The sequence below is a fragment of the Chrysochloris asiatica genome, unplaced genomic scaffold, assembly GCF_000296735.1.
Source record: "Chrysochloris asiatica unplaced genomic scaffold, ChrAsi1.0 scaffold00090, whole genome shotgun sequence".
NCBI lineage: Eukaryota > Metazoa > Chordata > Mammalia > Afrosoricida > Chrysochloridae > Chrysochloris > Chrysochloris asiatica.
Genome location: NW_006408608.1, coordinates 4768188 through 4794731, shown reverse-complemented (window position 1 = coordinate 4794731; position 26544 = coordinate 4768188). Strand labels below are relative to the sequence as shown.

The following is a 26544-nucleotide window of genomic DNA, read 5'->3' as shown; positions in this document are numbered from 1 at the left end:
TGAGTCTTCCTCCAATACTGATGCCACATTTTTCTTCATATAATCCAGCTTCCTCGGATTACGTGCTCAGCATACAGATTGAATAAGTATGGTGAAAGAATACAGCCATGGCACACAACTTTCCTAAGTTTAAACCATTCAGTATCTCTTTGTTCTGTTCGAAAAACTGTCTCTTGGTCTATGTACAGGTTCCTCATGAGCATAATCAAGTGTTTTGAAATACTCATTCTCTGCAATGCTGTCCATAGCTTGTTGTGATACACACAATTGAAAGCCTTTGCATAGTCAGTAAAGCACAGTTAAACATCTTTATGGTATTCTCTGCTTTCAGCCAAGATCCACCTGACTTCAGCAGTGCTGTTCCTTCTTCTATGTCCTCATCTGAATTCATCTTGAACCTCTGGCAGTTCTCTGTTAATGTACAGTTACAACAGACAGCCTATTGTATCATCTCATTTATGCAAAATAACCAGAATAGGTAATTCTATAGAGACAGATTGTAGATTAATGGTTGCCTAGGGTTTGGAGCAGAAGGAAATAGGAAGTGGTTACTTGGCTGCTAGCTAATACATTTGAACTTTCTTCAGGGATGAGGAAGTGGTCTAATATTAGATTATGGTAAGGGTTGTACAACTCCATAAAATATACTGAAAAACATTACTTGGAACTTTTAAATGAGTGAACTTTGGTGGTATGAAATTGTATCAATATAATATATACACATCAGATTTTAAAGACAATAAAAAATAGCTTAACAGTTTTTAATTACCTGAAATGATAATATTTTGAGTATATTGGATTAAATAAAATATTGAATTAATTTCACCTTTTTGTTTTACTGTTTAAAATGTAGCTGCTTGAAAATTTACAGCTACATTTGTGGCTTGTATTATGTTTCCGTTGGATAACTCTATCCTGGAAACAAACTGGTATCAAACTATAATGTCACATAGTAATTTGTGCATTAATTTAATGCTTTTAATTTTGTTTAAAGAAGAGCAGATTCTGTTCAGGGGGATTTTCAACTTTATTTTTCTCTATCTTAAAAATTTCCCAAGACCCCTTATTGTCTTTGAACACGTGGATTAATGGAAAAGGCTCTTGGGAATCTTTGGCCTAAAATGTAAACTGCTGTACTTCCAGATTCTATATTTTAACAAATTTGATATTTATTAGATAAAAATATAATACAAAAATACTGTTTTCCATAGTGTCCAAGGGAATGTCTTAAGTGTTAAAAGTAGGTAACTCCCAAATAATTTAATTTAATCTCCCAGTGGAAAAAAAAATGAAATCATTTTAACCAGAATGGAAAAAAATAAAAGATTTAAAAATGAACCTTTATTAAAATATAAGTGATATCAGTGATGGCCAATACTTTTGATACTAGATTTAAAATGTATTAACACAAACAGAGTGAGGTTCTGACTTTAGAATTACAATAAGCATCTTTTAATAAACATCCATGTTTCTTTTAGACATAACCTATGCTAAGGAGTCCTTAGACCCTTTGATTGTTATTTTAAATGGTATTGGGAGGGGCAGGTGAACCTCTTGAATATGCTGTATCATGTTGGTTGGCAGAAACTGTAGAGAAGTTGTTACATTTAAGTAGAACAGTTTTAGGCTGAGATGCCTTATTTAAGTACTTTGTAATTATGTACAAATAAGTAAGCACTGATTCCTTAGTTCATTTAGGTGAATGAAATGAACTCTAAATATAAGAAAGGTAACCTTTTTAGCTAGCAAGTATACCAAGCAATAAATGGCTTAGACTTTCTTGTAGGGAGTGTTAGGTGCCCTTCTAATTTTTCAAGTTTGGAAATGCTCTAATAGCTCAGAAGTGGAAAATAGCAAACTTCTTTTTCATTTTGGGTAGGAAGGAGATATATTTAGCACCAAAGTTAAATTGTAAAAAGACAGAACTTCAAAGTTTAAATTTACATATGGGTTTGGTAAAGATTACACTAGTTCTACAAATCCATGTGGAATAAGAAAATAGTAAGTGTTCAGTTTCAACTTAATATGCATGTTTTCTTGGCCTATGCTTTTTGAAACATTTTAGTTGTTCGTACAAGAAAATGCACTTTATATTCTGTGTGGTTAAGGAAATGAGGATATCCCGCTGGGCAGTGTAGAGTTTCTTGTCAGTTTGTCCCTTGAGTAAGACATACCCTGGATGTTCATAAGGCTTTACTGCCATGTAAGAGTTTCTTGTTCCTCTGACATATATGCATGTCTGTTTATCATTTTCAGGGACCATACATGTTTGATACTGTTTGTTTTCAATTACTTGACAGTCATATTTTCTGAGTCTTAAGGGATTGCCAAGAATGTAATGACTGCATGCCCAGGCTCTCTGGAATTTAAGATGAAGTATTCTAGAGCCAATGTTACTTGGACCCAGTGCGAATGTGTAGGGGAAATATTTTTCCCCCCAGATTACCCACTGTGCATTTTTATTGAGTATATATTCTGCTCCTGCAAAAGATTTTAAGCCTTGGAAACCCTATATAGGGTCGCTATGAGTCGAAACCGATTCCATGTTAACTAATTTAACAACAACTATAAGGTGTTTATAGCAGTATCTGAGCATATTTCTGATCAAAAGAGAGAAAATATCCAAACAAAAAGTGGCATGTGTGACTATGATTGGATCTCTGCTGGGTCATCTTACTCTGAAGAGTTATCTCAGAAATGTTTGTTGCTGTTGTTAAGTGCTGTTGAGTTGACTCTGACCCATAGTGACCCTGTATAGGGTTTCTGAGGAGCAGCTGGTGAGCTTGAGCCACTAGCCTTGCAGTTCAGACTGTTTTGCAGTCTACCACATTAACCCACTTGCTATCAGTTGGAACCCACTTGACGGCACTTAACAACAACAAAGCCTGCCAGAAAATGAGCTTCATAATTCTTAGTAATAGATTAACAAGAGCATATATTCTCTTTCCATTTTTATGATAGTTGTTAGAACAATGGATTTTTAAAATTACATAATGTATTTTTAATGCCAAAATTTAGTAAGGCTTCAACACATTTTGGTAAACTCTAATTATCCAACAGGTCATTTCTGAATCTAGAATTTCTGCTGTACTCAAACTCCTAAGAAACAAGTTACCTGATTTTTAATGTTAAAAATAAAAGCTGATAGATAGCAGGGAGAGGCAAAATTACTGTTGGTGGTGGATTATGGTTCTTTTTTTTGTTTCTGCATCTAGCTTTGTCTAATGAGAAAAAGATTTGCTCTTTTGTTGGTTTCACTGTTGATCCAATTAATTCTTTTTTTTTTTTTATCAGATCTTTTCCATTAGAAATCTTTGTTGTTTCTAATGGTACAAGAAATCTAGTGGACCTAAACAAACAAATTTAAAATATTGGCTCCATATTAAAATGTGTTTTTGAACTTTGATTTATCAATACGGGGTTTCTCAGTAATATGCTATCAAGTTGGTACTAACTCATCTTGACCCTATACACAACAGAATGAAGTACTGCCAGGTCCTGTGCTAGCCTCACAATTGGTAATTTTGAGCCCATTGGTTTTGGCAATCTGTCTCATTGGAGGTGTTCCTCTGTTTCGCTGATCTTCCATTTTAACAAGTATGATGTCCTCCAGGGACTGATCCCTCCTTATAACATGACCGAAGTGTGAGACACGAAGTATTGCCACCCTGGCTTCTAAGGAACATTCTGATTGTGTGTGTTCCCACACAGATTGGTGTGTTCTTTTGGTAGTCCGTGGTACTTTCAGTATTCTTCTACAACGCCATAATTCAGTGACATCAATTCTTTTCCAGTCTTCCTTATTAATTGTCGAATTTTTACATGCATATAAGGCATTTGAATATATCCAGGCTTGGGCCAGGTGCACCTTAGTCCTCAAATTGACATCTTTGCTCTTTAACACTTCAAAGACATCTTTTGCAACAGACATAATTAATGTATGCAGTGTGTCATTTGATTTCTTGATTGCTGCTTCAATGAATGTTGACTGTGGATCTAAGCAAAATGAAGTTGCTGAAAATTTCAGTCTTGATGTTGTTGTTGTTGTTAGGTGTCATCAAGTCAATTCTGACCTGTAGCGACCCTGTATAGGGTTTCCAAGGAGCAGCTGGTGAGCTTGAACTAGTGACCTTGCAGTTCAAATGGCTTTACAGTCTGGTGCATTAACCCACAGCGCCACACCAGGACTCCCTTCAATCTTGATACATCATGATAAATCAAGATTGAAATTTTCAGCGACTTCATTTTGCTTAGATTTACAGTCTACATTTATTGAAACCAATCAAGAAATCATGATGTTTTAATGGTTCAGTTGTGAGGATTTTCTTTTTCTTTACATTGAGGTACAATCCATATGAAGTTTATGGTGTGCCATGGAGTCAGTCCCAACTCATAGCGACCCTGCATAGTATTTCTGAGGCTGTAAATCTTTAGGGGAGCAGAAAACCTTATCTTTCTCCTGCAAAACAGCAAGTAGTTTCAAACTGCTGGCCTTGAGGTTAGCAGCCTGGCTCATAACCACTACACTACCAGAGCTCCTTTATGAAGGCTATAGTCTTCATATATTCTAGCTTCTCAGATTATGTTCTCAGCATACTGTTTGAATGTTGAAAGGATGCAACCTTTCCACAGCACCTTTCTTACTTTAAACCATTTACTATCCCCTGGTTCTATTAGAAAAACTGCCTCTTGGTCTATGTACAGGTTCCTCATGAGCACAATTAAGTGTTCTGGAATACTCATTCTCCACAGTGTTAGCCATGATCCACACATTCAAAAGCCTTTGCATAGACAATAAAGTACAAGTAAACATTTTTCTGGTATTCTCTGCTTTCAGCCAAGATCCATCTGATTTCAGCAATAATACCCCTAGTTCTACTGTCCTCTTTTGAATCTGGCTTGACTTTTTGGCAGTTCCCTGTCTTTGTACTTGGTGCAAACATTTTTGAATTATCCTCAGCAGAATCATCTTACATGTATGTGATCTTAATGATAATTTAAAACCAATTCTGCATGCCATTGGGTAATCTCTCTTTGGAATGGGTACAAATAATGGATGTCTTCCAATCAGTTGGCCTAACTTCTTGTCATAGATGGGTGAGTGCCTCCAGTGCTGCATCAGTTTATTAAAAGATTTCATTGTGTATCCCATTCATTCTTGGAATCTTGCTTTTTGCCAATGCCTTCTATGAAGTTTGCACATCTTCTCAGTACCATTGGTTCTTGATCATATGCTTGCTACCTTTTGAAATGGTTTTGCATAGACCATTTCTTTTTGGTATAGTGACTGTGCATTCCTTTGATCTTCTATTGATGCTTTCTGCATTATTCAATATTTTACCCATGTTGTGGTTAAGTGGTGTCAAGTTGGTTCCGACTCATAGCGAACCCTGTGTAGGGGTTCTGAAGAGTGGCTGATGGGTCTGAACCATACACCTTGTGGTTCATACAGAATTTGCATATCTTACGTACAGTGCCACACCAGGATTCCAAGTTGGCATATAGATACTATCCTGTCACAGACATTGTACTTTAAGATAGGTGATAAATCTTATAATGCTCTTTTTGATGATGAATGTATCAACATTCCTCTTCAATTTGTCATTTCTGGAATAGTAAGCCATAAGATCATCTTATTCAAAATGGCCAATACCTGTCCATTTCAAATCATTTAATTCCTAGGATAAGGAGCTCTGGTAGCGTAATGGTTACGAGTCAGACTGCTAATCTCATGGTCAGTAGTGTGAAAATGCCAGCGGTTCCATGAAAGAAAGATGAGCTCAGCTCTCTGCTCCTGTAAAGATTTACAGCCTTGGAAACACTATATAGGGTCATGATGAATCAGAACCGACTCCACAGCACACCACCATAAAATTCCTAGGATATTGATCATCTTCATGGGTTCCAGTTCATTTTTGACAACTTGACAATTTTTCTAGATTCATACTTTGTACATTCCACGTTCTAGTTATTAATGGAAGCTTGCAGCTGCTTCTTCTCATTGTGAGTTGTGCCCCATCAGCAAACAAAGGTCCTGAAAGCTTTAATCCACTCATGTCTCTATGGTCATCTCTTTCCCAGTTGAATTTTGAGTGCCTTCCAACTTGAGGGGATCATCATCTGGCACTGTATCTAACAGCATTCTGATGCTAGTCAAAATATTTTCATATTTTAGCACTGTATCTGACAGTTTTCCACTGCTATGCATAAGATTTTCAGTGACTAACTATTTGTTAAGTAAGTCTGCCTTTCCTCCTTCCTAGTCTATCTTAGTCTAGAAGCGCCACTGAAACCTGTCCACTTTGGGTGACCCTGCTGGTATTTAAAATACCTGTGGCATAGCTTCCAGCATCACAGCAACTCTCAAACCACCGCAGTATGATAAACTGACTGACGGTGGTGGATTCTCAGTAATAAACATCCTAAATTTTAAAGGTTGGTTTGAACCACAAGGTCAGCGGTTCAAACTCACTAGCTGCTCCTCAGAAACCTTATACATGGTCGTTGTGAGTTGGAACTGACTCAGAACTGACTTGATGGTACCTAACAACACAACTTTAGTTTACTTTGGCTCTAAAAGTGATACATTTGAGTCTTGCTTGCTTTCCCGTTTCTGTTGTAATAATTGCAAAATCACCAGTTAAGCTGACTCATTTCTCTGGAATACTTTCTGAGGAAAGAGTAGTAGTTTTCTTTATTCAAAGAATCCAGCTGGTTAAAGCAGGTTTGTGAGATTCTTTGATGCAGTAGGTAGCCTGTTACGTTAGTGGGTTTGGAATCTCTCACCTTTTTCTAAGGATGAAGAAAGGAGCTACTCTCTTATATTGTTTAAAGGTGATGTCTTCATTTACAAGGCCACATACCCTACTAAGCTTTTAAATGCAAAATGTAAAGCTTATTAATTTCTGTTGAATATAGTGCTTTTGTGAAGGGAAGCCCTAAATTTTGTAACTGCTGTCCTAAATTCATAGGTTGAGGATAAAAAAAAGCTTGAGCTAAGAAATTATTTTAATATGAATGGAATTGCTTTCATTGATGTATAACTATAGAAGTTGTTTTTATTGTTAAGATGCCCCGGAGTGGGTACTCACTCATAGTGCCCTTGTGCTCAATAGAACCAAACACTGCCCAGTCCTGCGCCGACCTCACAATCATAGCTGCAGCTGCACTTGCTGCTGCCACTGTGCCAGTCCATCTGGTTGGGGATCTTTCTCTTTTTTGCTTACCATCTACTTTACCAAGCATGGTGCACTTCAGGGACTGGTCCCTCCTGATAATATGTCCAAAGTATAAGACAGCTCTGGTAGTATAGTGGTTACCAGTCAGGCTGCTAACCTCAAGGTCGGCAGTTTGAAACTACTAGCTGTTTTGCGGGAGAAAGATAAGGCTTTCTGCTCCTGTAAAGATTTGCAGCCTCAGAAACACTGTGCAGGCTCACTATGAGTCGGAATTAACTCCACAGTACTGAACAACAACATAAGACTCAAAGTCTGGCCTTCTAAGGAACATTCTGGCTGAACTTCTTCCATTATACTTTTAATATTCTACTCTTAACACCATGACTCAAATGCATCAATTCTTCTATGGTCTTCCTTATTCATTGTCCAACTTTCACATGCATATGAGGCTACTGAAAATACCATGGCTTGAGTCAGGCTCACCTTAGTTCTCATATGGGTATCTTTGCTCTTGAACACTTTTAATGAGGTCTTGTGCAGCAGGTTTGTCCAGTGCAATACTTCTTTTGATTTCTTGACTGCTGCTTGCATGAGTGTTGATGGTTGATTCAAGCAAAATGAAGTCGTTGACAGCTTAAATCTCTGCTCTGTTAATCTTGCTGTTAATTATTGAGGATTTTTGTTTCTTTATATTGGGGTGCAACCCATTCTGAAAGCTGTGGTCTTTGGTCTTCATCAGTAGGTATTTTAAGTCTTCTTCGCTTTCAGCAAGCAAGTTTGTATCATTTGCATATTGCAGGTAATGAGTCTTCCTCCAGTCTTGATACTATGTTCTTCCTCATATAATCCAGTTTCTCGGATTATGTGCTCAGCATACAGATTGAATAAATATGTGAAGGAATACAACCCTGGCTACACCTTTCCTAATTTTAAGCCGTGCAGTGTCCCCCTTTTCTGTTTGAACAACTGTCTGTCGGTTTATGTACAGGTTCCTCATGAGCACAATTAAGTGTTCTGGAATACTCATTCTCTAGAATACCATCCGTAACTTGCCATGAGCCACACAATTAAAAGCCTTTATGTAGTCAATAAGGCACAGGTAAGCATTGTTTTGGTATTTCCTGCTTTCAGTCAAGATCTGCCTGTCGTCAGCAATGATATCCTTCGTTCCATGTCCACATATGAATCCAGCCTGTACCTCTGACGGTTACCTGTCAATGTATTGCTGCCACCATTTAAAAATTTTTTACTTGTATGTAACATTAATGGTATTGTCTGATGAGTTCCACATTCCATTGGGTCACTTCTCTGTGGTATGAGCACTAATAATGGATCTCTGGTTGTCTTCCAGATTTCTTGGCATAGATGAGTGTGTGCCTCCAGGGCTGCATCAGTTTGCTGAAAGATTTCAATTTGTATTTCATCAATTCTCAGAGCCTTGTTCTTTGCCAATGTCTTCAGTGCACTTTGGACTTCTTTCTTCACTCTCAGTTGGCTCTTGATCATATGTTACTTCTTGAAATGGTTGAACATCAACCATTTCTTTTTGGCACAGTGACTCTGTGTATTCCTTCCATCTTCTTTTAATGCTTTCTGCATCATTCAGTAGTTTGCCCAGAGAATCCTTCAGTGATGTAATTCATCACTGAATATTTTCCTCAGTTCTTTCAGCTTGAGAAATCCTGGGCATGCTCTACCCTTTTGGGTGCTAACTCCAGGTCTTTGCACATTTTGTTATAATATTTGACTTTGTCTTATTGAGCTTCCTTTTGAAATTTTCTGTTCAGCTCTCTTACCTCCTCACTTCTTCCGTTTGCTCTGTGCCTGAGAGCAAGTTTCAGAGTCTCTTCTGACATCCATTTAGGCCTTTTTTTTTTTAAATGACCCTTTGCTTACTTCAGGTATAAGGTTCTTGATTCTATCCCAGAGGTCTTCTGGTTTTATTGATAGTGATTTTTCAGTTTATAAACATGTATCATTATTTTAAAAATATTTAATGAAATGTCAATCAAGAAAAATGCCAAAACTATACAGTTTGTAACCAAGTAATAGCAGAAAATGTCATTTTATTCTTTGATTTTGACTTTTACCACTTTAATTTTACTGGTTTAGTGTCCTTTCCTAGGCATTATTCTCAATTAAATACATAATTCAAATCAATAATTTCTGTGAAGCATATCCACTGCATATCTTGGCAATTGTTTATAAAGATGAGCGTAATATTAGACTTTAGAGAGCTAGATGAACATGATAGGATTTAAGAGAGAAGCTGTTGTAAAGTCTTAGGAACATACAACTAAGGAACCAATGAGCCGTGAATTCTGTATGGTGGAGTGAAATGTTAAAAACAGCTCCAGAATAGGAGGTGAACATTGGAGCTAGTCCTGGAAGGCAGACTAGGAGGGAAGGGACGGTTCTTTTAACAGGAATGGATATGGATGACAGGACCTTTCATATACTTTTATATTTGAGACAGAATGCTAAGCACTTTAAATCCCCACAGCAGTTCCTTATAAGTGGTAGGTGTTATCAGTTACACACAAGAAAATTAAGGATTCGAGGAAGGGATTTAACCATGAATTTATATCTAATTTTTTTTTTAAAGATGCCCATGTGACTAGATACTAGTAAATATCATTGGCTAGATCATTAATGGATGGAGTTGGTGACTTGTAAGGGAACAGAGTAGCTAGAAAAGTAACTTTGGGGCAAAGTCATAACTGGCTGTGGCTTCCTTGTAATGTGTACTTTATTTGATAGGTGTTTGAGAGCTATCAGAGATTTAAGGTTGGCAGTAGGTGGCGAGTCATAAAACCCTAGAGCTACAACTAACCTTTGGAGGTCACGAGGTTCCATAACCTGCTAAGAAGATGGAAATTCAGAGAGGAAGAGTTACTGGGCACATAGTTGAATGTTTCTTTATGCTGCACTTCCCTCTGTTTTTCGTAATTCATGTTATATCAGAAATGGTAGAGTTAAAAATGGTGTTGGGATCGCATCAGACACTCTTCTGTCTTTCAAACTATAGTGGGTTTTTTTTGTTTTTTTTTTTCCCGTCACTCTATGTTTTGCTTTATAATTCCAGGACTCTCAACATTCTTAAATTATTGAGCATCTGTTTATTATGAGTAATACCTGTTAACACTTTACCATATTAGAAACTAAAACAATCAAAAATATTTGTTACTTCATTTCACATCAATATTTTCTAAAACAAAAGTGTGTGAAAAGACTGTCAGTGTTCTGGAATCTCCCCTGTCCAAATAGTTTTTATTATAGGGACTGACCTGTGCACTGTAGAATGTTTACTAATAAACACTTAAACACTTGGCTACAACATGGTTGATGGTCAGATCCACTCAGAGGTACCTAAGAAGCAAGGCTTGGTAGTCTGTTTCCAAAAGGTCACAGTCATTGAAAATCCTAGTAAGGACAGTTCTCTGAAACTCATGGGGTCTCCATGAGTAGGAATCAACATGACAACATCAGGTTTTTGGTAATAAAACAGCTAGATTTTGATATCTACTTCTACACTTAATCTGTGCTGTTTTTTGGAGATATATGAAGACAGACTTACACAAGCATGTGGGTGAAATAAGGGAGGACCTCACACCTGGAGAATTGCTGCACTACAAAGATAAGATCATCTTGGAATTTAGACTTGTAAAAAATAGGATACAGACAGAGGAATTAAGATCTGGTGTGATGATGCATTCCATTCAAGATTTACACAGAAAGAAGTTTTATTTGTTTGTTTTACCTCCTTCATCTGGGAAAAACACAAAGGACAGTGCACATATTTTAAATTGTGTGTTTTAAGTTCTGGTGGAAACCCTTCATTTTTCATATTTTTCCTCATGACCCAAGTTTACATAAGAATTCTGCAGAGAGAAAAAAATGATTAGCTGAAGACTGGTCTTTGAAAATTGTCACTTGAGATTATGTCTGCTTTTAGCAAATGAGTTTTGTTAGTTTTTTAAATTGCAGTTTTCTGTTCACTTTAATTGCTCTTATTTTAAAAATCCACTAATGCCAAATTTTTGTATAGCAAATTAATCTGGTTAAATGCTTGTAAATTTTCTAGCTTTTAATAAAACCCAACATAGATTCATATTTAACAATCAAATGTTTACAAATAGTACAAGAATACATAATATAGAAGTCAGTCATTGGCTGTTATTGAGTGAACAAATTTAGCTCTAAGTAATCTTATAAATAGAAGACCCAGTGCCTTGAGTTTTTCAGTGTCAAATATTCACTGTTGTTCTTTCTATAAAATGCTTGTCTGAACAGGAATGGTATATTATCTGACACCATGATTTGGTCTAAAGAGCATGCTGGCATCCCATAGTTTGTTTGCTTATCAAGAATTGTTATTTAGTCAATTGCCTGTTCAGATATTTCTCCATTATGGAAATTTTGATCAGATCTACATCTTAGTTTTCTTAGTAAATTATAAGCAAATATAATTGTATGCTTAGAAAAAAAAAGTTAATGACATTTCTTTTGTATGTTTCTTTCCATTTGAAAAGGTACTTTAAAAAAAATGCTATTCTTAATTGGTATTAAAATGTAATATTAGTGTGCCCATGTAAATTTAAAGCCTACTCTCTTGAAACTATTAGTCTTGTACACCCTTATTGCTACTACTTTAAGGCAACTGTGATTGGAATAGCTTCTGATTAACCAAATCCTCTGCTTTTAAGAAGCAGCTCTCATTGTTAGCTGCTGATTAGATGTTCTTACTATATAAAAGAACGAAATGTTTCCAGTCCTGCTTAGTAATTGCTTGGATGCTTGAGTCTGTTGTGGTTGCTTGTGTTTTGAGTGCTTTCCAATCTAGGGGACTCATTTTCTATCACTGTATCGACAGTGTTCTGTTGTGAGCTATAGGGTTTACATTGGCTAATTTTCAGAAGTAGATCTCCTGACCTTTCTTGCTGGTCTGTCTTAGTCTGGAAGTGCTGCCAAAACCTTTCCACCTTGGGTGATCTTGCTGGTATTTGAAATAGCAGTGGCATAGCTTCCAGCCTTGTGGCAACAGGCAAGCCAGTACCATAAGACAAACTGACAGGTAGAGGAAGAAACAACTGAATATTATATATCATGTGCTTTAATGAACTGTTGTGATTCTTCAGTTTTAACCAAGTATGTTGTTGTTGTTAAGTGCCGTCAAATTGGTTCTGACCCACAGCAACCCTGTATAGGGTTTCCGAGGAGCAGCCTGTGAGCTTGAACCACCAGCCTTGCAATTAATCGATTTTGCAGTCCAGCGCATTAACCCACAGCACCCTACCAGGACTCCTTAGAAACATTTTTAAAGTTAAAATTGACACATGTTTTGGGCATCTGAACTTATTTCTGTCAGTTTTAGTACATTTGAAGGTCTGAAGTTGTGCCCAATTTGGTTCAGAATCTTTAAATTCATAGCATATTTTCTGTACTGTACTGGAGACATACTCTGCAGTTTAAGTTAGTATATCAAAATAGGAACTCAACATATATCATATGATAATTCATTAATAAACTTTCCCCTTTCCATTCACATGTGTCAACAGATAATTTTTCCAGTTGAGTTCTACATCTTGTTTCAAAACAGTATAGTAGCACGGCACTCATCAAAAGACAGTGATCACATTTATAGCAAATCTGATTTCAATCACTATTTTGTACTTTATTTTAAAATCATTTTTACCACTGGTTGCTCATCTTCCTCTTCCTTTTATTAATACTTTTTTAGCATATAGAATTTTATTTTTGTTGGCTCATTAATTATTTCAATAGCCAGAAATTCCATTCTTACTCATGTTTGTTTACTTCTTTACCCGTTTACTGCTAAGGAACTTAGGTTTGTTTAATATTGGTAGTTTTATAATTAAAATATTTTTCTTAATGGTTACTTCATGATTCTTTAGAAGTTACTAAGTTGATAAAGTTACATAATGATTACTCAGTAGCCATCTGGTGATCTTGTGAATTAATCTTAAGTTGTTTTGAGTATTTCATACATACAACAAACATTTTCCCCCAACATATGGGCCTTCTGAGTCAAAAACAAAAGATCAATTTTGTTTACCTTTACTTTCAAGGAAGATTAGCATCCATTCAAGATACTGTAATTTACTTAGTACTGGTGATACTAATTTTAATGGATGACCAAGGGGAAAAAATTCTTCTTATAGCTAGGAAAATTGAAACCCAGTTATTTATGAGGCCTGGCAATGATGACTTGTGCTTCTATTTCAAGGTTTTATCCCTAGCAGTTTGTATTTTGTAGCTCAGCCACCTCTAGTTGACTCTTAGTGATGTAGGTTTATTTATCTACATTTCTAACTGCAGAAAGCTCTAATAATAACCTCATGAAGTTTTCCTCTTTTGTTAGCATGTGACAGCCAAATAAAACTGTTGTGCAAATCCATAGTTGTAGCATCCTGTTTTTGTGTTTCTTTAAAAAAAAAAAAGGAATAGCACATTTGTCTCAAAACCTCTGCCTCTACTGATTTGTCTAGCAGTGTTAGTGATTATCCTGGATACAAGATCTATAGTGTTTTAAGTCAAACGACAAAAATGACCCTGTATCTTTGCTTCTAGTGAGTGTGTTTAAGGTGGCTTGTCATCCTTCAGAGTTATTTGCTTAAAAGATAGGAGTATGAAACAAAATTTTAGAAAAAATAATAGCACCAATTTTTATTAATAAAAATGTAAATATCCTTTTATGAATATTTTAAGAATGCTTAAAATACATAAGAACTTAAAATTACAGCAGTTTTTTACATGTCCCTTACAGAAAATAAAATTTTATGTTTATCACATGCTTTCTAGGCATACTACATATAATGAATATATTAAATGCGAACCAAACTCCACTGCTCCAAGTCATAGTGACTTTATAGAATAGAGGAGAATCTTTACAGGAGCAGACTGCTTTATCTTTTTCCCTCAGAGTGACTGGTGGGTTCAAACACTGACCTTTCAATTAGCAGCCCAACGTTTAATCCACTGCACCATCTGGGCCCCCTGTATTTTGTTATTAAGTGCTGTCGAGTCAGTTCTGACTCATAGCGACCCTGTATGGGGTTTCTGAGGAGCCACTGGTGGTTTTGAACCACCAACCTTGAGGTTAGCAGTCTAGTGTTTATCTTACAACCACACCAGGACTCTGGGCCTCTATATACCCCTCTGTTAATCTGATTAAATTTGTAACATTTATCTTTCTTATCTTTTTATTGACTGTCTTACTTTTGAGAGTTTTATTAAACTGGAGAGCAATAAATTCCACTTCATTGACTCTTAGTTCCCACAATATCCACAGCAAAAAGAGGCTAAACTAGCAAGTCTCAAGTAACTTACATAATATTTCTTCATTAGTCCTTCCAAAAGGAGCCTTGGTGGTACAGTGCCTAATTACTTGGCTGCTTACTAAAAGGTTGGAGATTTTAACTCACCAGTCGCTCCCTGCAGCAGTCTGCTGCTGGAAAGATTTACAGCTCTGGAATTCCTATGGGCAATTATACTCTCGTCTTACTGGGTCACTATATGACTTGAAATTATCTTGACAGCAGTATTTTGTTTTTGTTGTTATTTAGTCCTTTTAAAGTTTTAAAATGAAAATGACCTGGTAAATTGTTTTGGATATTTAAGTTCTTCTAAAAATTACATGTACAAACGTACCACACAAGTGTAATAGTAACACAAGTGTGCTGCTTTGTGTATTGAATGCCTGTCATATTCTAAACTTTGTAAACCTGTGGGTTTCTCTTATTCATTTGTTTCTTTGATGTATGTCCTATTGTTAATCCCATTTTACAGATGTAGAAACTGAAAAGCTTAGCAAGAAGTTAAATGACTCATCCAAGTATACTTGCTATATGTTATATGTCTAAAGGAGAATTTGTACCAAGATCTCTGAATTGCAAACCCATATCCATGATTCTGTTATTATTACACTAAGTAAATTGCATTCATAGTTTTATTTCATGTTTAGAAAATTGTTCAGACAGTGCATCGAACACAATACTTGCATTTAGATGGCATGTAGTGATAAATGAATGTTACTTTTATTTCCCTATTCTGAGGTCAGGTTTTGCTATCTTTTGGTCATTTTTGATGAGCTAGATACGTAGAAAGTAGGGTTTCCAGAAATCTCAGGAGTAGTATTTAAATCTATTAATTGCCACTCTTCAGTCTGAAGGAGTTTGATTTGCTGCCCATTTGATATCTGTCTTTTTCTGAAAGTTTGCTTTTACCCTCCTGCAGCAGTGATTCCAGCAGTACTTCAAGTGATGACTCTCCAGCCCGGTCAGTTCAATCTGCAGCAGTCCCAGCCCCCACTTCCCAGTTGCTTTCATCTCTGGAAAAAGATGAACCCCGTAAAAGTTTTGGGATCAAGGTTCAGAATCTTCCAGTACGCTCCACAGGTAAAATTTTATGAAACTGTGCCTTCCTCTCAGCCTCTATTGAAAAATGAGATAGGCTGAGCGACTTGAAATTTCTATACTTTACAATGAAAATATGTTTCCTCTTTGTGTTTCATTGACATTTATAGTGCCATGTAGGAAAAAAGCATATTAGTATTATAAGTTTCTATAGTTTAACTTCTAGACTGTTACTCTTAGACATAGTATGTAAAGATTGAAGGTGGATTTATGTGTATATTTGTGTGTGTGTGTGTGTGGGTGCATACATAATGAAGATTGCATGATGGATGGCATATAGAGAATACATTGTTTATTTTTTAATAAACCTACTTTCTAGAGTAAATATTTTGGTACTGGGGGAAATTTGGTATGATGAACCTGTTTTCTTGTTAGGTGCTGTTGTGTTGCTTCTGACTCATAGTGACCCTGTGCATTACAAACAACAAACACTGCCTGGTCCTGCATCAGCCTCACAATTGTTAGGTTTGAGTTTGCTGTTGTTGCCACTGTGTCAATCCATCTTGGTGGGGTTCTTCCTTTTTGCTGACCTCCCACTTTACCAAGCATGATGTCCTTTTCCAGGGACTGATCCTCCTGGCCACATGTCCAAGGTATTAGAGAAGTCTCACCATCCTCGCTTCTAAAGAACACTCTGACTGTAATTCTTCCAAGTCAGATTTGTTTGTTCTTCCGGCAGTCCATGTTACTTTCAGTATTCTTCAGCAACGCCGGAATTCAAATTTATCGATTCTTCTCTGATAATCCTTATTCATTGTCCAACCTTCACATGTATATGAGGTGATTGAAAATGCCATGGCTTGGGTCAAGTGCACCTTAGTACTCAAAGTGAAATCTTTGCTCTTAAACACTTTAAAGAGGTCTTGTGCAGCAGATTTGCCTAATACAATATGCTGTTTGATTTCTTGACTGCTGTTTCCATGAGCATTGTGTATGGATCTAAGGAAAATGAAGTTATTTGTCAACTTCAGTCTTTTCTCCATTTGTAATGATGTTATTAATTGGTTCCATTGTGAGGATTTTCATTTTCTTAACATTGAGGTACTATCCATATTGAAGCTTGTTAACATTTTAAATGAGAGAAGCAATGAATAATGGAAAAGTCTTGTTAAAAGCTACACTTTAGTTTCTCCTTACTCTTGATAATTCTGACAGTTCATGATATACCACTGTTACAACATAGGCCCATGAAGCATATCAGTAGTTAAAAGTACAGATGATCAAATCCACAAAAAACATTTACATATTTCTCAGCTAAGTTCATTTCAGTTACAGCTAGAATTATTTCTTAAAACAGCCTATGAAACTTAGTTTTGTGAATAGAGATAATGAGATATAAGTATTGCTTTATTGTTGATTTTGATTACTTAATAAATTAGAAATAGGCAAGGGGTTAAAATTGACTTGCTTTTCTGTGTGCCTTTTATAATAAAGCAATTTGACTCCCAGATGGTATGAGCATCTGTAAAAGTTAACATATTACATGCCATGGAAATTCTAGTTTTCCTTCTCAAGTTTTTAAAAATATGTATATCTAAAGAAAAGAAAACAAAAATCCTCAAAACTGAACCAGTAAGCAACATCATGATGTTTTGTTAAGTGCCGTTGCATGGGTTCCCATCCATAGCGATGGTGTATAAGGTTTCCTAGGGGATGCTGGTGTGCTTGAACCGCTTACCTTGCAGTTCAGACAGCACCACACCAGGACTTCAACATCAGGATAAATGGTGAAAATATTGAAGTTGCCAAGGAATTTGTTATGCTTGAGTCCACAATCAGTGCCTGTGGAAACATTGTTTTTAAATGCCATCAAGTTGGTTCTGACTGAAAGTAACCCTGTGTAAGCTGGTGGGTTTGAACTGCCAACCTTGTGGTTTGCAGTCCAGGGATGATCCTACAGTGCCACTTCAGGAGTCCATCATATATATGTTGTTGTTGTTATGTGCCATGGAGTCGGTTCCGACTCATAGCGACCCTGCATAGGGTTTCCGAGGCTGTAGATCTTTATGGGAGCAGAAAGCCTTATCTTTCTCCCACGGAACAGCTGGTAGTTTTGAACTGCTGACCTTGCGGCTCACAGCCCAATTCATTACCACTGTGCTACCAGAGCTCCTCCCAAATTTCTATAGCTCCTCCCAAATTTCTTCCTGTTTAAAGGCTGACTCTTCATTTTGTTGTTTTCAAGAAAACAAATGACATGCTGCATTGGGCAAATTTGCTGTAAAAGTTCTCTAAAATGTTAAAAAGCAAAGGTCACTTTGAAGACTAAAGATGTGCCTGACCCAAGCCATGGTATTTTGAATTGCCTCACTACAATGAAAATTGGACAGTGAATAAGGAAGATCAAAGAAGAATTGAGGCATTTGTGTTACAGTGTTGGTGAAGAATTTTAAATATACCACGGACCTCCAGAAGAATGAACAAAATCTGTGTTGGAAGAAGTACAGCTAGAATGTTCTTTAGAAGTGAGGATGGTGAGACTGTCTCATTTACTTTCGACATGTTATCAGGAGAGACCAGTCCCTGTAAAAGGACATCATGTTCAGTAAAGTAAAAATGTCAGCGAAAAAGTTGAAGACCCTCAAGTAGATGGATTGACACAGTGGCTGCAACAATGGTCTCAAACATAACAGTTGTGAGAATGACACAGGAGGGGGTCGTTGTAAATAGGGTTGCTCTGAGTTGAAACTGACCTAACGTGCCTAACAACCACAACTATACACACACACACACACACACACACACACACACATATATATATGGAGTCCTGGTGTGGCACTATGGGTTAATGTACTGGACTGCAAAGTCACTTTGAACCCCAAAGTTGGTGGTTCAAGCTCACCAGCTGCTCCTCGGAAACCCTATACAGGGTCACTATGGGTCGGAACCTACTCAGCACCACTTAACAACAACATACGTAAAAAATTTTTGTTTGAAAGCTTTAAACTACCCTGAAGTTGAAAGGAACCATACTCCAACCTCAAAAATTCTCAATGTTTTTTGCCACATTTGTTTCATCTGTCTGCTACCTTCTGTCTTGGCTGTTCCTTTTTTTTTAATGTTTTATTGTGAATTATGTGATAGTTTACATGGGAGAACATAGTTTTACATTCATCCTATCGTGTATCGCTTCATTGCCATGGTTATAATCCCCTCCACGCATCATCAAACAACCAAAGGATATACCCTGCAAGCCTGCCCCCCTGTCATCAGCACACAACCCCTCTCCCTCTCTGGATCTAAAGTCCCCAGCTGCTCCATCTCTCCATGTCATCGTCTCTGCCTCCATCTCTGGCGTCACTGCTTCTCTGGGTAGGGTCCTTGCTCTCCGCTCTTCTCCCTTGATGGTCCTAGGGACCTCTGCTTCTAAACTAAAAAGTTAATCACTCCCCTCCTTTTACTACAAAATGTCTACCTTTACATTTCCAACCCTTACAATCAGTCCTGATAACAATTATTCACTATTGTATCACAAGAGCCCTATCTGCATTTCCTTTCATCAGCCCCGCCTAGACAGATTGGATACTACTCAGTGGAGATTCTGCCTTCCTCCATACCCTCCGGATCTAGGTTTCCTCTTGAAAGCTTGTAAAGTCACTTCTTGCCTTTGTAGCCCCCCCCACTTTGGGTAGCCAATGTCCAAGTTGCCCATTCCTGTCTACTCAGTGTATGGAGTGGGTGGGAATGATCATCACTGTAAAGATTTGTTCCCGCTATTGAGCTACTGCATCCATAGGTGTAGGTCAAGTTCATCAAATTGTATCAGTTTGCTGTTCCTTTTTTTGTTTGTTTTTTTAAATCTTGCAGTGAATTCCACATGTTATGTATGTCATTTCATATTAATATATTTTCTGTATGGCTGTTAACTTGCTGCTGAGTTGGTTCTGACTCACATCCACTCTGGTTCTGATTCACATCCACCCTATATAGGGTTTCCAAGAAGTGACTGGTGGATTCGAACCACCCAACTTGCAGTTCAAACAGACCTTGTGGTCCAGTGCCACAGCAGGACTCCATTTTCTGTATATATCTATAAAATGCAGAGACGTTTCCCTGTATAACCAGAGTACCATTCTTACTTAAAATAACCACTGACATCTTCTAATACCGTCTGTTTCCTGAATTGTACAATAGTCTCCATATGTCTTTTTAGTGTTAACTTTGTTTTAAAAATGTACTAACACAACTTAGATCAAAAAGCAGGCTAAAGATTTAGTAGCTTGCTTATTGAGTTGTAACCAAATTAGAAGAATAAGTATTTTGTTTTTATTTGGGGATTTAGATACAAGCCTTAAGGATGGTCTTTTCCATGAATTTAAGAAATTTGGAAAGGTGACTTCAGTGCAGATACATGGCACTTCAGAAGAGAGGTATGGTCTGGTATTCTTTCGACAGCAAGAGGACCAAGAAAAAGCACTGACTGCATCAAAAGGAAAGCTTTTCTTTGGGATGCAGATTGAAGTGACTGCATGGATAGGGCCAGGTAAGAGATAGACTGGAGTTTTCCTGCATTTGTATTCCAGTTTATGAAACCAGTCGTGTCTTATCTCAAATGTGATACTGTTTCAGCTTTGTTGATATACCTCCACATCTGTTTTAAAGGGTAGTGTGTATTTATTATTCAACTTTGAGTAAAGATTGCTTTATTTTTACAAGGGAGAAATACTAACTTTAAAGACTGGGTAGTAGGCCTTTGCTGAATCCAGCCTTCCCCAAAGTATCTAATTAATGGAGATGAGAAGATAGTTCTTAGGAGAATGACAATGAAATTATTCGGAATTAGAAAGCAAACTACTTATTTGTTGTTAATAATTTGAGAAACTGATTAGATGAGTTTTTACTTCTTTTCTGCCCAGCATAGTTTGGATCTTTGACCTTTGAAAGGTAGTAACAGAGAAGCAGGACTAAGGCTTATAGGTGGGACCCAGTGAGAATTTCAAGAGGACATTTTACTATTTATTGGATGTTAAATAGGCATGGAGTTATTAGCCCGAAGAGTACAAAATGCATAATTTTATGACAAAACATGGAACTTCAAAGGAGTATTATCTTTTCAGAGAGAAAAGAGGCCATACTTTAAGATTCCTTAAGTTTGGGATGTACTATCCTAAATTATATTAGGGTAGGAGCAACTGAATGATTTTTTTTTTTTTTTAAATGGAATCAAATCAGAACTGGCATTTTGTGATACTTAAAATGTCATATAATCTACACATACTTTTATAAGTTATTAAGTAATGAGAGTTTGACCCAGGAGCATTCAGTAGTTGATCCTCTGTTCTCCAAGTGAGTGAAACTAGTGTGAGTTTTTTACTGTGAAAAACATTTTACCCAGTTAGTTAACCACCTGCCAGTAAAGAATTTGAGATGCTTGGTTGCTTCAAATATAAAAACTCTCACTGCCATTGAGTCATTTTTGACTCATAGTGACCCCTGTGTAGGGTTTCTGAGGCTGTAAATCTGTCTGGGATTAGAAAACCTCATCTTTCTCCCATGGAGCAGCTGGTGGGTTTGCGCTGCCAGCCTTGTGGTTAGCAGTCCAGTGCTTATCCTACAGCATTCACGTATGTGTTACTGTTGTTGTTAAGTGCCAACAACACTTAACAACTCATAGTGACCCTGTATAGGGTTTCTGAGGCTGTAAATGTTTGCAGTAGCAGAAGGACTCATCTTTCTTCTGCAGAGTAGGTGGTGGACTCCAACTGCTGATTTTGTGGTTTGAAGTCCAGTGCTTATCATACAGAGCATTCAAGCATAGGAAAGCTGAAATATTGTTTCTCAGACTTAACAACATTGTTGTTGTGAAGTGCCGTCAAATCGGTTCCGATTCAGAGAGACCCTGTATAGGATTTCCAAGGAGCAGCTGATGGGTTTAAACCACTGACCTTGTGGTTAGCAGAATAGTGCTTTTATCTACTCCAGGACTGCAAAATGACATTAGGATATCAATTCATGGGAATATGTGTATGGAGATTTGGTTGGAATTATGCTATCAGGTGGCTGTTATAAATGCATTCTGTTGAAATGTACTGTAACAGATTGCTTAGGCCAAGGACCTTTTGGAATTATATGTAAATCCAGGAAACCCAACTTTGACATTCTAAGATTGTACTTTGTTAATTACCTAAACATAAAATTGCAGGAAAACTATTTTTTTTTTTTAACACAAAGTTGTGTAGGCATTAAGATTTAGACTGGTTAAGCAGATGACAAAATCAGGTAGATTATATATGGAAAACATATTCTTTTTCCTTTGCTAAAGTGGATTTCCAATTTTATTATTTGCTGAGCTACTGAATGCAAATGAAGTCATTATGATTTTAATGGTTATAAATCATGCTTTACATTTCTGATTCTGCCTGTTGGATTGTTGTTTTTGTTATCACCCTCAAAGTGTGTCTGGAATATTTTTTTCTTTTTTCCCTTTTTTATAAGTGATTCCTAAATGCCTTCCCTGTATCAGGTAGTTTCAAGAGGAACTGATGAAGCTTAAAATGAGATATACCCATAACCCTCTAGTGAGATGAATGATGATGTGGAGACAGGTGTATGATCCCTGGATCTACTTGGCTTTTGAAAGCATTTATTCTTTGATGAAACTGGTATCATTAGAGCTGTCAAACTGGAATTAGAAGCGAGATGTGGTCTGACAGTTTATTCAACAGCTCTGAAGTTAAGTCTTAATCGGATATGCTCAGTGGCTGGCACTAAACACCATTTTTCAGTAACATTGAGTGAATGATAAAATTTTTTGGACAGCTTTTGCTTTATATTTGGGGGAAAAAAAAGAGAATATATAGCTTACGTTATCATTATTATCAACAAAACTTTGCATGTCCTGCCTAGACCAAGTTAATCAAGTTTTAGAGAAAATCTATGAATGAATTGGAAAGTAAGTCATGGCATTTGATCATAAAATATAGAAACCTTAAGAGCCATTCAACCACTTTGTCTGTTTTTTATTGGAGGTCATGTAAGGAGCTCTGGTGGTGTAGTGGTTACGAATCGGGCTGTGAACCTCAGGGTTAGCAGTTTGAAACTACCAGCTGTTCCACAGGAGAAAGGAGAAAGAGGAGGCTTTCTGCTCCCGTAAAGATTTACAGCCTTAGAAACCCTGTACAGGGTCGCTATGAGTCAGAACCGACTCCATGACACTTAACAACACTGGGGGCCATGTAGCACCAAAACACAGATTAAGTGTTAAAATTTTGCAAAGTAAATGAAGTTAAGTAATGTGATGAACTATTTTCAGTTGAGTTGTATGTGATTTCAGATTATAGTTTTATATTGAGAACCTCCTACTTAATTTTGGAATCTAAAATTAAGCCCAAATTATTACCATCTTTGTTTGTTGTTGTTAAGTGCTTTCGAGTCAGTTCCAACTCATAGTGACTCCTGTATAGTGTATACTGGTGAGTTTGAACTACCGACCTTGTGGTTCAAACTGGCCTTGCTGTATCTCACAGCACCATACCATTTTTGTGGAGGTTTAAAAATGTATTCAGTGATTATTTTTAAAATAAATCAACTAAGCAGGTTGAAATTTAGTCCACTTTTCTACTTTATAGATCTAAGTCTTATTCACCTTCAAATTGCTGTTTGTTTGGTTTTTTTGACACGTTCTCTTAGCCTCTGTATTCCTCTGAAAAAAAATTTTTTTTTTTTTTAAAACAAGGATCAGCTACTTCTGAAGGTATTTATAATTTAACAGTTTGTGTGGGTATTCAAACCTGTTATTTCAGAGATTTAGTTTCTTAAATGGTAGATTTCCCCCATGACACACTAAAATGTTCTCTTTTCTTCTTATTCTACTCCATCCCACTTCCAGAAACAGAAAGTGAGAATGAATTTCGCCCCTTAGATGAAAGGATAGATGAATTTCACCCTAAAGCAACAAGAACACTCTTTATTGGCAACCTTGAAAAAACCACTACTTATCATGACCTTCGCAACATCTTCCAGCGCTTTGGGGAAATTGTGGTATGCTGCTTTTTACTATAAAATATGTCATAAAACACAGATTATATTCAGAAAGAGATGCAATAAATATGTTTCTCATTTGCTCCTGTGGACAGAGAATCTGTAGAGCCTGAGTACTGTTTTTATGTATGTGTATGAAAATATAATATGTAATATGGAGATCTTGAGTTTAGTTACATATATTGTCTTTTCCATTGTTTTTTCTTTTTGGCCAATCGGGGATGTTTTAATGCCATCTCTGCTTCTGTGGTTTGAAAGGAAAATTTGGAAAAATAAACATGTTGTGAAAAAAAAAGAAAGTAACTTAGCGTTCGACTGTTGTGTGATTCTAAGCGTATCAGAAGTATTTTCTAGTAGTACTACAGGGAGTATGTGAATGTGAGTACCATATGCTGAAAGTTTTAGAGCCGGTTTGTTTATATTATGTAAGTTGTTAAGTTTAGAGATAGAAGGATTATCCTATTCCCATCACTAAAAACTTGAGACAGTTTTTAGTGAACATAGTTTGGTCACAGCTTTGTACCCTAGGGATACACCCTATTTGTTGTTCTGTGTTCGAAAAATTGCAAATCTACTTCTGATGTTCTTAGATTCTCTCTATATGACTATAACAATGAAGAAAGTTGTGGTATGTTTGAACTTTGGAGAGATAAGAAACATCTATCAGAGAAACTATTTTTAATCTTTTAGGTGTTTGTGTTCGTATGCCCATCCATTCTTAGGAGGGGGCTTTAAAAAACTCATTGAAAATTTTCATTAGCTGTTAATTTCATGTTTCCACAAACTTTAAAGCCCTTTTGCATTTATATACTACCATTCTAAGCAAAAGATCCTAGTCTTGTGAACAAAACATAATTTGTGCTTGTGACTGATCTAAAACTTCATTTTACAGACTGAGGGCAAGAGATAGAAGTGGTTGGTAGAAAAACAGGGTAAGAACAGAGGCACTATATGTTTAAAGAAATACACCAGCGAAACATTCATCTTCCTTCCTTTTCAATGATTTTAACTTTTTAAAGGTCTTTTAGTTTTGTGAGAGTGGTGCATACTCAGTTCCTGCTCTGCTGGCTGCCTAGATGAGTGACTTACAGTTCACATCTGAGTTCTAACTTCTTTTATTTTTTCACACAGCCTCTTTTATTTATAATGTGTTGTTTGGTATTCATGAGTCTACACACTGATAAAACTTTGAGAGGGCATGACTTCTATTTGCATGTAACTGCTCCTTTAAATTGTAGGGGAGTATAAAAAGATGTGTTTGGGCCTAGGAATACATGTGTAGTCCATCACCTGGATTCCTGAAATGGAATGATTGTTGTGCTGTAGTTTTAAAATAAGTTGAGTGTGTTGGTATTCTGTGTGGAAACCAGATCTCATTATGTTAGCAGTTGCTGATTGTCACTATTTTAATGGCTCATAGATATTGGAAAAATGATTTGCTGCTTTGTTGGTAATGGATTCTGTACTGGCCAGAAGAACTAATTAGTGTGTGTACTTATCAGTATCCTTTGGAGACCATTTTCCTTCACTGGAGTTATCCTTGGTTTTTGTACTCTATAGACTGGTGAAAGTCACCTTCTCCTATTTACCATTACTATGAACAACTTCGAGTATTGACTATGGCTTTTTCATAGGCCTAAAGAGTTCTTTAAATGCATTTTCAATTTTGCTTTGTTTCAAGTCTTGATTATTGGTTTGTGAATCTTAAGGAGGCTTAAGTAATCACAGTGCTCAAGTACAAGTTTTGCCACCCGAATGCCTGGTTTTTGTGAACCATTTTCACTTGTAAGCCAGGTTTAACCACCTCTTCTCAGTAGGCAGGGCAGGAATGTCAGGTTTTGTGAATTCTGAAGAAACCAGGAGTAGTATTCTGAAGCACTTCACAAGTGTGTAGTTTAGGTGTTTATATATCTTGTCCTCTGGATAGGAGAGGCATTACCATATTTACCAGTCACTACACTTAGTCAGTTGGATAGACTGATGGAAAATGAGTCTTCTAGGTTAGGATTGCATGTTTTAAATGCTATTATTAGATGCTGTCAGGTTGGTTCTGACTCATAGTGACTCTAGGCACACCAGAATGAAACAATGTGTGGTCCTTTACCATCCCTACGAGGTTGGCAGCTGGAGCCCACCAGCCACTTCTTAGGAGAAAGATGAGGCCTTCTGCTCCTGTAAATATTTGCAGCCTCGGATACGCTATACAGGGTCACTGGGAGTCAGAACCGACTGACGGCACATAACCACCACCATGAATTTCCTGATAAATTTATATTCAGTCATTTCTCAGTCTCTACATTTTAACAACATAATTTCTCCAAAGTCTGACTGTTGGGCTTCAGTCAGACACACCTTGGTCCTCAAAATGACATCTTTGTAAATTAGTCTACTGGCAGCAAATTTACCTAATGCAATATGTCATTTAATTTCCTGACTGCTGCTTCCATGAATATTGATTGTAGCTCCCAGCAAAATGACGTCTTTGACAACTTCCATCTTTTTTTCTATTAATCATGATGTTGCTTATTGGTTCAGTGGTGAGGACTTCTGTTTTCTTTACATTGTGGTGTAATCCATACTGAGGGTCTCTGATCTGCATCACTTGGTATTTCAAGTCCCCTTCAGTTCCAGCAAGCAAGGTTGTTTAATCTGCATATCAGGATTGAGTCTCCCTTCAATACTGATGCCACATTCTTCTTAATATAATCCCGCTTCTTGAATTATTTGCTCTGCATACTTTTCACAATAATTATGGTGAAAGGATACAACTGTGGCATGCACCTTTCCTGATTTGAAACCATTAAGTACCCTGCTTCTTGGTCTTTGTATAGGTTTCTCACGAGCACAAATGAAGTGTTCTGCAATACCCATTATTTGCAATGCTATCCATACTTTGTCATAAGGAGCTCTGGTAGCGTAGTGGTTACGAATTGGGCTGCGAACCTTAAGGT

The 26544-nt window shown here is 36.8% G+C and overlaps 1 protein-coding gene across 1 annotated transcript in view; it reads left to right on the top strand.

Annotated features, from left to right (window-relative positions):
- The window catches only part of SPEN (spen family transcriptional repressor), a 146591-nt gene that overhangs the window by 97688 nt on the left and 22359 nt on the right, over nucleotides 1-26544 (top strand). The window contains exons 4-6 of the mRNA XM_006866416.1: nucleotides 15435-15595; nucleotides 19896-20096; nucleotides 23442-23593. Of these exons, the coding sequence (XP_006866478.1) occupies nucleotides 15435-15595; nucleotides 19896-20096; nucleotides 23442-23593 (514 nt within the window). The remainder of the gene's footprint in view (nucleotides 1-15434; nucleotides 15596-19895; nucleotides 20097-23441; nucleotides 23594-26544) is intronic.